Below are 12,459 nucleotides of genomic sequence, written 5' to 3' on the forward strand. Positions count from 1 at the left end.
AAAGAGACACAGAACGACCAAAAAAAGACACGAAATGGACAACAACCAGACACAAAAGGACAGCCGAGGAAAACAAAATGACCAAAAAGGGCACAAATGTCCACAAAGAGACACAAAATAGCTACAAAGAGACAAAAAAAACTACAAAAAAGGCACAAATTGACCACAAAGAGTCACAAAACAACTAAAAAAAGACACTAAACGACTGAGAAGAAACACACCAACCACAAAGAGAGAAAAAAACCTCCATAAAGTCTGGTCGTCTCGCTCCTATGTAGGGGACGTGGTGGCTCCTTTTGCATATCTGTGCCCAGTGACCCATTGTCTCATAATCCGCCCATAGAATAGACACATTACATCAAGAATAAAGAAAATCAAGTGTATGCAAGTCAAAATCGTCTTTTAGGCCTTTTTCATCTCTTTCAAATCTCACAGCACAAGTTTGCAACACAGGCTCTGTTATATAGTAATGCTTGCATACATATTAATATATGTGTGACACAATATAGCACAGTTTGAAATATATATTTTTTAAACCTAGGCTGCACCTGCTTTAGAGAATCTCAAATATGCAAATATCTATTTGCTTATGGGTCAGCTCACCATGCCTCCTCCTCCTCTCTATTTTTCTCAGGTGATGCTTTTTTATCCTGAATGAAAGAACACTTCATTTCTATGATGAATAAAGTCTAACTGACTTTGACTCCCACTGTATGAGCTCTCCCTGCACAGTGGCTCCTCTGGCAGCCCTGCATCCATCACACTGTAAGGTCAAAAACTATCCCTAAATTCCTTCCAAGTCTTTCAGCGTGATGACGTCAGCGGCGGCGTCTGCTATCGTTTCAGCACCCCATTGGAGCAAACCCACCCCACCTGCTTCGCGGCGCAGCCAATGAGCGCGCAGAAACACTGTGTACACTGATTGCAAATACGGAAATACAGTGAGATAAGCAGGGCGTCCGCGTAGTTTTACTCCGTCTTTTAATTGCATGCAGTGTGTGCATCTTTGGTGAAAAGCAGACATTGCACGTAAAGTACACCTCCGGGTTGTGTGTGAGATTCTTCTTCTCTCCTTCTATGGATTTATTGCCGCTTCTGTCATGGGCCTGCATCGTGTTCACAGTCGGGATGTTCTCGACTGGACTGTGAGTTCAGTTTCTCTTTAGTGACATCATGCTGTTAGGGAGATTTTACATTCTTATTTTCATGCATTGTGTTTACTGGTTGGGAGGAAGCATGAGGGCAGGAGGATAAAGTGTGTGAGCCCATGTCAGTGTCACAGTGATGGGGACATGTGAGGGAATGCAGTGGAGTTATTTGTTTGTTTGTTTGTTTGTTTCCAGGACCGACCTGAAGAAGATGAGAGAATCCAAAAGTGCTGACAACATCCAGTTTCTCCCCTTCCTCACCACATGTCTTAAGTGAGTGGTGTGTTTGTGTGTGTGTGTGTGTGTGTGTGTGTGTGTGTGTGTGCAGTCCTTACTATTATTGTCCTGCCATGCTGTCTCTGCACATCTAATACTCCTCTTGTTTCCATAGTAACCTGGGCTGGTTATATTATGGGATTCTGAAGAAGGATCAGACGATCATCCTGGTCAACGTCATCGGAGCTCTACTCCAGATCCTCTACATCATCGTGTACCTCCACTACACCACGCAAAAGGTCAGCGAGGCCCCAGGTGTCGACCGAGGTCACGCAGAGAGGATCCACTTTTATTCGAGTGTGTTGTTTGTTCGCACAAGTGCCTCTCCTCATCTGTGTGTGTTTGTTTGTTTGTTTGTGTTTGTTTTAGAGGCTGGTGATGTCCCAGACTCTAGCTGCAGGGGCGGTGTTGACCTGCGGTTGGTTCTACTTCACAACAGTTCTTCCTGAGGGAGAGACTCAGCTCAGCCAGCTCGGCCTCACGTGTAGCGTGGTCACCGTCAGCATGTACCTGTCCCCGCTCACCGACCTGGTACCTGCTCACATCCAGTACACACAGACAGCATGTGTAAAGTCAAATGAAAAACATAAGGAGACAAGAAAACATGGTCTAACAACATGTGCTAATCAGTGGTGGAGAGTAACTAAGTGCTTTACTCAAGTAGCTACTGTAGTTAAAGGAATATTTCTAACACAGAATGACCATTTGTACATCAGTCATGTTGTGTTACCTTGAATTTGGGATGAAAAATTGTTTTTCTCGCATGCCTCCGTGGAAAGCCACAAACAAATTGATTTATTGGGAACATATTTAACAACTGCAAAACTATATCAGTACATCTGTTTACGAAAAAACAACTCACACAGTATAATCCAAGTCACATTTATCCAGTCGTAGTCGATTTAAAAAATTACAGTTTTAGCGAAAATGCGTTGTTTGGGAAGCACTGAACATACGACTGGATAAATGAGACTTTTAGCTCCGTTTTCACCACACTGACATTTTCAGAACAAAGTAGAACAGGCTGCAGTGAAAGCCTCTTGATTGGATATTTAAAAATAGTGGGTTTGTGCTTTTAGAGTGACAATTAGAATTTATGCAGTTCAATCAGGAGAGACTGGTTTTTTTGGTAAAAGAATATTTATTAACATGTGACTGTATGAATAAGAATGTGGAAAGTCTTTGGCGATTAGACCCTGAGAGATGGTTTGATTAAAGGAGGATGAATCCATAGTCGAATAGGGAACCCCCCCGGGGTCTAGACGCTGGTGGTGGTAGAGGTGGTGAAGATGAGATGAGAGGAAGATGGAGAAGTGCCGATGATCAGGATGGGTGGAGGAATGAGTCTTTGAGAGCTTGTCCTGGACTCTGGATACGATGGCTGCAGGTGACCGGGATGGAGGAGGGTGTGAAGATTCTGCCTAAAATGATGGCTGGCATCAGCAGAAGAGAGAGCAGATTTAAAATTTTGCAGTGGCATTGTGACAGGCTGAGATATCGTGGCAAAGTGTGACTGGATAACTAGAAGAGGGAGCACCCATAGTCAGCTGATTAGAGGGAGTAGTGAGAGTGGGATGGAGAAAATGTGAAAGGGTGAGCACAGAGAAAGGTCTTCCTGATTGAACTTGCGCTGAGCTTCATTGCACGTAATCCAGTCAAAATTAACATATATTTTTAAACGCTTGAAGATCCACTCATTACTAAAAGTGTCTGTCATATGAAAACTAAAGTAATGGTCAAAGTTGTCACAGTGAAATTTAAGGTGTGCTGATGGATTCATGCCGTCAGCTCAAGCATTGAGCAACATAACAAGTAAACGTTCCACCTTAAAACTTGCCGACAGTCGGCCCAGTGAATTAAGTTATTTTATACCATGGTCTGGGTGAATACTCTTTTCTGATTGGTCGGCAGGTATGCGTTAAAACCCTTTAATGCACACGTAGTTCGGCTAAACTTTATAACTGTCTAAATTCATCCGCTAACCAGCCCGTAACCATTAACGAGCGCAGCTGTCAAACTGTCAACTGCCGAGGGACAAAAAACACTGCAGCTGTCAAACAACTTCCGAGGGAAAAAACAAACAGAAATGGCTGATTTTAACATTTCTTTTAACTTATTTGGAGAGTACAAGGACTTTGAGGAATGGGATGCCGCAGAAGAAAAAGAAATGGAGAAGGAAAGAAAAAATCAAGCGAAAAACGGCACAAGGAACTCCTACTCCCATCCTACTGTGACTACTGTAACTGGCATGGTTGATTTTGAGTACAAAACTTTCACCAAAAGTTGTCGAATCCTTTTATTCCTATATTCTTGTTAAATGACCATGTTATAAGCGGGTTAATCCACTAGTAGGTGTGTTCCAAATGGTTTTAATGCACGACGTGGGGGCGAAGAACTACCCGACGCACAGCAGAGGGTAGTTGCCTCCGCGAAGTGCATTAAAACCGTGCATTAAAACTTACTTCACTCGGCAAAATATCTTTTTATTTTATAGTTACAGTTTACTAATATATGTAAAACTCTCCACAGTATGAACAGTGGTTACATGAGCCTCAAAACCAGCCACAACTCAGCCCTGAGCAGAGTGACTGTCCTCTATTGACCAATCAACAGACTGCAGTGTTCACAGCTCCACCTATTTAATACCAGATCTGTGTGCTAGGTACCCCAACAGAGGGGGGACCAAAAAATGGGGACGGTACAGAACGCTTCCATTGGTTCCACCAAAACCTTTTCACAGTGGAAACAGAAAAAAAGCAAACTGAACTGAACCGTACTGCTCGGTGGAAATGAGGCTTTTACAATTGATCATTTTATGGGGTAATATTTCTTTGTGTACAATTTTGAGCGACTTGCATTTACTGGAGTATTTCCATTTTCTTTCTGCTACACTACACGTAATAACCACATTTTGTTCTTTTTATTCCACCACATTTATTTGACAACTTTAACATCTAGTTAACTTGCAGATTAAGATTAAATAGGGTTTAACAAATGTGTATTGTAATAAGATAAGTGCAAATTTCTCTTGGTCCTTGGGGTAAAATTTCCGAGCTACCTGTTGTGTTCTGCTCATCCCTCTCCTACACACCTGTTTGGAAATAGATGTGTGAAGTACTCCTTTGTTCTGAACACATGAATGCATCCATAGTTATAATCCAGTAATATGATACATAATTAATCTAAAATGGGCCATTCTGCATCATGAGTAGTTGGACTTTTGGTACTTTAAGCATATTTTATTGCTAATACTTTAGTACTTTTACTCAAGTAAAATCTAGAGTATATCTACACTGTGGTGTTGCTACTTTTACTAAAGTAAAAACTTAAGTACTTCTTCCACCACTGCTGCTAATATGCACATTATCAAAGTGACATAAAGACGTGATGAAACAGTTAGAAGCTTAGTTGATGTGTCTATAGACAGAACAATTACCAAACTAATTTCAGCCTTTCAAAATATGACGATTTGATGCTCATCTGTGTTTGATATATCACAGTTAATAGCTTGTTCTGTGGAACCAAAATAGCAAGTTTAATTAATCAGTCAGTCGTGCACCAGTTTACCAGTTGCAGTCCTAATATACGTACATCAAATTGATGTTCATGGCATGGTAATAGCGAGCAAGACAACGCCTTTTGATTTTATTGTAATGTTTCCCTAATTAGTGTCATGAGATTTAATTAATGTAGATATATTTTTTATCACAATAATTTGTTGTTTATTCATCATGCAAACATTCTTGTGATAGAGGGTAAACAATGAGGTTTGTGAGTTACTGCTCAGCTCAAACTGTAGGCAGTCATTCATGCGAACTAGTCATCATGGCTGCTTTTCTGCCCATTAAAATCCAGAAAAACTGGTCAAGGACAGATGTTTGCATTTCTAACTGCAGCAAATATATGCCACTGGGTTGTGCAAATAACCTACAGAGATGAAAAAAAGACTTGTGAATATTTGTTTATGCCCTTTCACCTTTAAAAAGACAGAGCCTCATAGAAAAAATGCATACTGTGCAACCTGCCAATTTACGTGTTTAGGCAGCGTGTTATTTCTGAGCACTGAGTGTGTTGTTAAAGCTGTTTTCTCCAGGGGTCACAGATCATATAAACTTCACAATATTCACTTCCAAACGCGACTGTAAACAGCACACTCGGTCTGATTTTCTGACCATATGCCTCACTGAGCTTCTGCACAGACAGCAGGCAGCATCTGTTCAGTTCAGGGTCTAAGTATCTCCACATGTCAACGCTGCACGTGCAGCTATTTACCAGTTACGGCATAAATCCCCTGTTCTCTCTCTTTCCTTTTGTCTCTTTGTCTCATCTCGTCTTGACACTCCGTCTACTATCCTGTTTGTCTCCTTCCCTCCATCTGCCTCTCAGCCCCAAATGACCCTCGGTCAGTTTCCTGCCTTTCTTTGCCTCATCTGTGTCTTCCTGTTATTCTCCGTCTGTGTCTGTTTGCGCCTCATCCCCTCTGTAACATTTTGTTTCCTCCTTACAGTTTACATTATTTTATGTTGGCACTTATTATTCAAAGACACGGCAGTTGTTTAAATGCAGAGATAATAGCACACAATTTCTGTCTGTCTCTGATGGAAGGAATTTGTAGTGTTGAAATATAAAAAGTGACAGAAATAGATGTGTAGAAAGGAAAAAAAGTGTATTTGGTCACATCCACACACCTGGTCATTACTGCTTTAAGTCAGAGATGGTCACAAATACATAAAAAGATCTTGTTACAAATTACAAATACTTGCAATCAAATGTATTAAATTAAAATACAAGTAATGTGTAATTTGAAAAAACTCAAATCTGATATTATTATATTTTAGGCATTTTGTAACCTCAGTATCTGTCAATCAATCTGTCTTGTAATAAATTTGAAGTTGTACCTCGGTATATCTGGAAGGTGGGGTAGGCTGCAGATTTAGGATTTCTTTTTACAGTTTAAATCTGGGGATAAAATGTGTCTTACTTGGAAATAAAATGGCATAATAAATAATGGATTATACATATTTTAAATAGACAAACCCAAGCTTGTACAGTATTTTTTTTTTTACAATTTATATCTTTTTCTGTACAGTAAAATACAAAATACAAAACACTCAACATAATAAATAATGGATTATACATATTTTAAATAGACAAACCCAAGCTTGTACAGTATTTTTTTTTTTACAATTTATATCTTTTTCTGTACAGTAAAATACAAAATACAAAACACTCAAAAGTAATTAAATATGTATTTTAAACACACTTAAGTGACATACTGCCCATCTCTGCTTGAAGAAGGTTTGAATGTGAAATTGCCATTTTTGGAAGGTAAACGAAATTGTCAGATAATGCTTTTATTGAAGCAGCATTATTTATTTATTTATTTATTGGTAACTTGGAGGCAGCAGAACAAGCTGTAAACACAACACTGACATATTATCAGCCATATTGTTTTGGCAAATTTACAATACAAATTTACGCATCCAGCAACAAAAGCATTCATTTCGTGTCGTGTCTGTGGCCACCTGACATATTCACTCTCTTTTTAGCTCTGTGTTTGGTCTCCACCAACTCCTGAGGGAAATGTGCCGCTCTTTAGCTGCTAAATGCTCCACTGTGGTCACTTGCTACTTGCTAACATTGTCTGTCTGCTGTTTGATGCTGAGCAGGTAGTGTACAGTTAGTTATCATAGTTTTTTCTGCTGGAGGCAGGGACGATAAGAGCAGTGAACTAAAACAATGAAGCTACCAGATGTGAAACCAAAACACTGAACTGATAGATGCAGAAACACTCCATACAGCTGGGTGAAACTGCACAGTTGGTAATTATTGTTTGCTGGTCACTGCAAATGACACCTTTCACATCACACATAGTGAACTGATCCATTTTAAGTGTAAAAAACTTTGTTGACTGACTATTGCTGTCCTCTTTCTCTCTTCCCTTTAGGTAAAGATAGTGCGCAGTGGTGATGTGCAGTGCTTGTCCTTCCCTCTAACTGTAGCAACCTTCTTCACGTCAACCTCCTGGGTCCTGTATGGCCTGCAGCTGAATGACTACTATATTGTGGTAGGACACAGTGAATATGCACCTGAATCACAGCTTCAGTAGTGTTTCTTAAAGCGATAACCCCCCCCCCCATCGTTTCAAAGTGGTTTTGGTAGTCATAGCTATATATATATATATATATATATATATAGTAAATATAACACTCATGTTCTCTGGTGCACCTTGGCATTATACAGTGAAGGCTTCTCCTTTACACTGGTTACTCTCTTTACAGCCATCTGAAGGCAGCAGGTATGTGTTCCATCTCCAGTCTCTAACTGGAGTGATGTTGCGCGCTGTTGAACAGCAATTACGCACGGCAGATCCGCTGCTTACATTTAGTGCAACCAGCATGAGGGTGTTGCAAAATAACCACAACATGCCTTTTAGAGTCTCGCCATATTCAGAAATATTAAAACACAAAAGGATTAAATATATTTAAATAGCAAAAGTTAAGACATCAGCTCAAGATGAACATCAATAACAACTTTATCTAAATATCCAAGAAGCAGAGGGACATTATGAAAAGCCTTTCAAGTCATAGTCTATAGTCCGTCCATGAGTTGACAGGGTTCTCAGATGGTGGGTGTAGAGTGTCAAAGACATGACATTCCTGGAATCTAACCCCCTGTTGTTGCATAGAAAGATGTTTCAGCATGGTCTGGCTGGGAAGGAGGACTCAGGGAACCAGTCTAAATGCTGATGTGTCATTATTCCAGGGGTGGCCAAACTTTTTTGATTGTGGGCCATATATCGAAAAATATAAGGAGTCACGGGCCAGACAATAGTAAATGCATCTTTATCAACCACTTACACAGCAAAAAAATCTGTGTTTCGAGACCAGAAAAGGCCGTTAGTTGTAGAAAATTGATTTTCTATCAAGATTACTACACAACTCAGTAAATAAGTTAAAGTTTGACATTACAATCATTTATTGGTGGGCCAATATAGTACACAAAGTAGGCTACTTCCTATCTTCCATGTTTTCAGGTCCGCCGCCATGTTTACTTAGTTAAATGCTTTTAGAACATGGCACTCTTAAATACTTGGTCAATCAACAAAATTCTGCAGTGTTTATTTCTAGAGGTATCACCGCTGCTCTGCTGCTCCGTTGCTAGGGACGCCATAGCAACGGCCTTAGACTGAGGAGCATCAAAATCAGTTAACGTTAGTCCACACAGGCCAAATAGGATCAGAGTGGCAAAATGCAGCATTTTCATCTAAGCCTCAGACTTACTGCTCATCAGGTCATTGGCAGCGCTGTCACCAACCACAGCCAGCGGGCTGGTAAAAAGAGGGGAAGCGTGATCTGACGAGGGATGCATTTAAGCTGAAGACGGATGAAAATGGAGTAGAGTATCTTACCCTTTCTGACAACCCTGAAACGAAAAATCACAAAGATCCCAGAGATCTATGCAAACACATTTACAGAGGATGCATATTCGGAGAGCCACAAAACCCAAATTGTCCCGTCAAATTTATTAAAAAATATTTATCTCTATATTTTATTTCTATATTTTGGTAGTAAGCCATGTTCTAAGCGGGATAATGTATAGTGAGCCAATGACAGTTGAAAAATAACTCTCGACAGGGGAATGCCCCGTTGGGAGTTATTTTTCAACTGTCACCGGCTCACTATACATTATCCCTTACTTAATGACTGCTAATCAATCATTGCAGGGGAAGCTGGGACATCTCATGTTGAAATTAAGAAGTGCAATGACAGGGCTTGCTTGTAGCAGTTGTTTGAGATGAAAGTTAACTTTTAAAAATTGGCCCGCAAGCCATTTAAAAACAGGCTGCGGGGTTGTAGTATGGCCACATCTGCATTATTCTATAGCCATCACACTGTGCAATCAACATTTACGTCACAATGATAAGTTAAATCTAAAAACGTGTCTATTTCCAAGCTATTATCCTTAATTCTTCTTCCTGTTTGTGTTTATTCCAGGTTCCAAACACACCTGGGATCTTCACCAGCCTCATCAGATTTTATCTGTTTCGGAGATTTGCGTCTGTCAATCAGAGCTCGCCGTCCTATAAATCTATGCAGATATGAGGATATGAGGGTGGGGGGGCAGTTATGAAAAGAGATGACACATCTGTTGACGCTGTGGAGGGCTGCAGCGAAGATCTCCCATCACCTGTCTTGTACTTTTAATCATACAGAGACAGTGGAGAGAAACAGAAAACTGTCATCTGGCGGCACCACTGATGACGTGGAGACAATGTCATGTTTGTCATCATGTCCAGGGGGGGTTTATAAGTTATTAAGTAGAGTGAAAAAAAATACGTCTTTGATTCAACTTTTTTCTGTCTGCAGCTATTTGTTAAACCTGTGACCTGTGTTTCCTCTCCGTGTCCTTCAAGTGCCTTCTGTTAGATCCTGTTTGCCATTAAAGATTAATGGCAGTTACTGATCTACCAACATGTCAGGAGACTCGCAGTCCGTCTGTAATCGAGTGAGTCGGATTGAACCGTCCTCACCTCATACTAGCCAAAGATTTTATGTAAGTTGTAACTTGCTGGCTGCTATTTTTAATATCGCATATAGTCGATCTCTTCCCTGGTACTCATGTATGGAATAATGTAGTAAATAGTTTCATATTTTTCCCTGGTGAGGCACAGATGATTTCATATCCCCTTTAGAGTTGGCACTCATACTGTGCAGATAGAATGTTGAGTCATATCTGTTCAGAAATTGTTTACAATATATTTTACGTCCGAGTCTTTTGGTACAGAATGTGTATGCTGGCTCATGTCTGAGATTAAATATCATCTACTTATATTGTTAATGCTATTTTTTTATAAGCAATTGTGTAAGAGATTAAATGTGATGAAAGATGATATTAACACCACAGGATTTGTTTATAAGAACGAATGATGTTTATTTTTCTGGTGGCTGGTTGGGTAATAGAGTGTCGCTTGTCTCCTCATTATTTTCTGTAATAAGGACGTGTGCTATGCGAATGAAACAGCTGAGTGTCAGTGCTGAGTCACTCACTTCTGAAGGATGTAAGATCACTGAATAAAAAAATACATTTTTACCACAACCATTAATGACTTTTATTCGCTGATTGTTGGTGAAGTTGTAAACATGGTGAACATGAAGGATTTTTTTGGCTCAACAAAGTGAGAAAGTTGCACTTGACCCTTTGAAGTAGGAAGATTTGTGCCGTAGTTGTGCTGAAGGTTTTGTTTTGGATGCAGTAATGAGCGCGCACATGCAGATGTGTGGAGATAAGCGTGTGTGTGTGTGTGTGTGTGTGTGTGTTTGGAGTGGTTGTGCAAGAAGAGACAAAAGCCTGTTTGATGGTGCAGCAGTGCGAAAGAGCTTGTTTGTTTCAGTGTGTTGATATAGAGAGGGCAGTGGTGGGAAAGGCCACGCCAGAGGTTCTCATCCCGTGTGTGTGTGTGTGTGTGTGTTACATTGGCCTCTCTTCCTGAGCTCAAACAGCCTGCCCCTGACAGAGAGCACACAGACACAACACTGTATTGTGCTGGAGTTGAGTGTTATGTAGAAAAAGCTTAGCGGTGAGGACTGGAGGTGGGAGATAAATGAGCTGCAGTTGAAAGAGGGAACAAGAAAGAGAAGGGGAAACATTTGAGCAGGAGACGAGGAAGGAGAGGGGAAGAATGTAGAAATGAGACAGGTAGGACACCCGAAAACCTGGGACAAGAAGAAAAGTATTCAAAGTCTGTTGTAGCATAACAAAAGTTTAGTAACATAAGGGGGATACTCAGCTTGCTTTCGTCAGGGACTTTTTTGCAAAATGACAAGAGGCTAAGGGCCAGTTGGTAGAGTGCTCCAGGGATGACGTTTTTCTGTAGGCTGACACTGAAGTGAGCATCACCCTGGTTCCCTCGACAAAAGCCTTTGGGATTTTTTCCATTGCATTTTGATTCATTGCAGAGAAAAAACTCTGGCAAAGAAACATTTATGATACTTAGCCATATGTTAGCAACTGACTTTTTAAAGGACTATTTGGACGGGATTAGTTTTACATAGGGATGTGGACTGATGTCAGTTTACTACAGGATGTCTGTAATGTAAATGTCCGATTCGCACGGGACAAGAAATCGTCATAATTCTACCAGAGATGGGAGTGGTAACTCGGTTTGCACCCTGGCGTCACCCCCCCTCCACCCCCCGTCGGCATGTGCGTGCAACATTGCTTCCTGTAAGCATCAGCTGAAGGATAATAATGATTAATGATTAACCCAATGTGAAATATTGCCCAAGACAAGGCTTGTGTGTACACAACGATTAGCAATATGGATTTATATTAGGCCTACCTAACACAACCAGAAGTCTTGTGGCTCTGAAAAGTCCTCTCGACCTTTTTGATTGGTCTCCCACGTAGGGCTATGCGATCAGTAGAAGAATGTCCAAAAGAATGTTTTGGGTTTTTTTTCTTCCCTAAATTATTATAGGATGGGAGGTTGGGGATTTCAATGTGGTGAGTTTTTCCGGGGGGTGGGGGGTTGTGTGTGTGTGTTCTTTACCTTGACATAATCATCTTGTTGCGCTGGTTGTATATGCAATATGTGGGGGTGGGGGGTGGGGGGGGGCAGTAGCTCAGTCCATAGGGACCTGGGTTGGGAACCGGAGGATCGCCTGCTCGAGTCCCTGTCTGGACCAAATACGGAGCGTGGACTGGTGGCTGGAGAGGCACCAGATCACCTCCTGGACACCGCCGAGGTGCACTCGAGCAAGGTGCCTAACCCCCCAACCGCTCGGGGCGCCTGACCAAAGGGCAGCCCCCTCACTCATGTATAGGTCCTGTTTGTGCATGTGTGTGTGTCTTTCGGACCTGTGTGTAATTGACAAGCAAGAGTGAAAACATTGAATTTCCCCTCAGGGGATTAATAAAGTAAATAAACTTAAAACTTAAACTTATGTATGTTGGTACTGTTTACATATTAAGAGAGGTAGGATTGATTTGTCTGCTCTGTCTTTGTTTCCTAATTGGATGTTACCAATTTTCT

General features: G+C 40.9%; 2 protein-coding genes across 2 annotated transcripts in view; one reads left to right on the forward strand and one right to left on the reverse strand.

The window, feature by feature from the left end:
• The first annotated feature begins 894 nt into the window (after nucleotides 1-894).
• slc50a1 (solute carrier family 50 member 1) lies at nucleotides 895-10,518 on the forward strand. Its single transcript, XM_049584286.1, has 6 exons — nucleotides 895-1,145; nucleotides 1,344-1,421; nucleotides 1,540-1,663; nucleotides 1,794-1,955; nucleotides 7,372-7,491; nucleotides 9,422-10,518. Exons 1-6 carry the CDS (start codon nucleotides 1,078-1,080, stop codon nucleotides 9,527-9,529), a joined length of 660 nt encoding a protein of 219 aa, XP_049440243.1. The 5' UTR covers nucleotides 895-1,077; the 3' UTR covers nucleotides 9,530-10,518.
• Nucleotides 1,984-12,459, reverse strand: part of trim46a (tripartite motif containing 46a) — a 28,779-nt gene continuing 18,303 nt past the window's right edge. Inside the window, exon 13 of the mRNA XM_049584285.1 lies at nucleotides 1,984-2,857. Coding sequence (XP_049440242.1) covers nucleotides 2,846-2,857 — 12 coding nt within the window. The 3' untranslated portion in view covers nucleotides 1,984-2,845. The remainder of the gene's footprint in view (nucleotides 2,858-12,459) is intronic.

Source organism: Epinephelus fuscoguttatus, linkage group LG8 (assembly GCF_011397635.1).
Source record: "Epinephelus fuscoguttatus linkage group LG8, E.fuscoguttatus.final_Chr_v1".
NCBI classification, from domain to species: Eukaryota; Metazoa; Chordata; class Actinopteri; order Perciformes; family Serranidae; genus Epinephelus; species Epinephelus fuscoguttatus.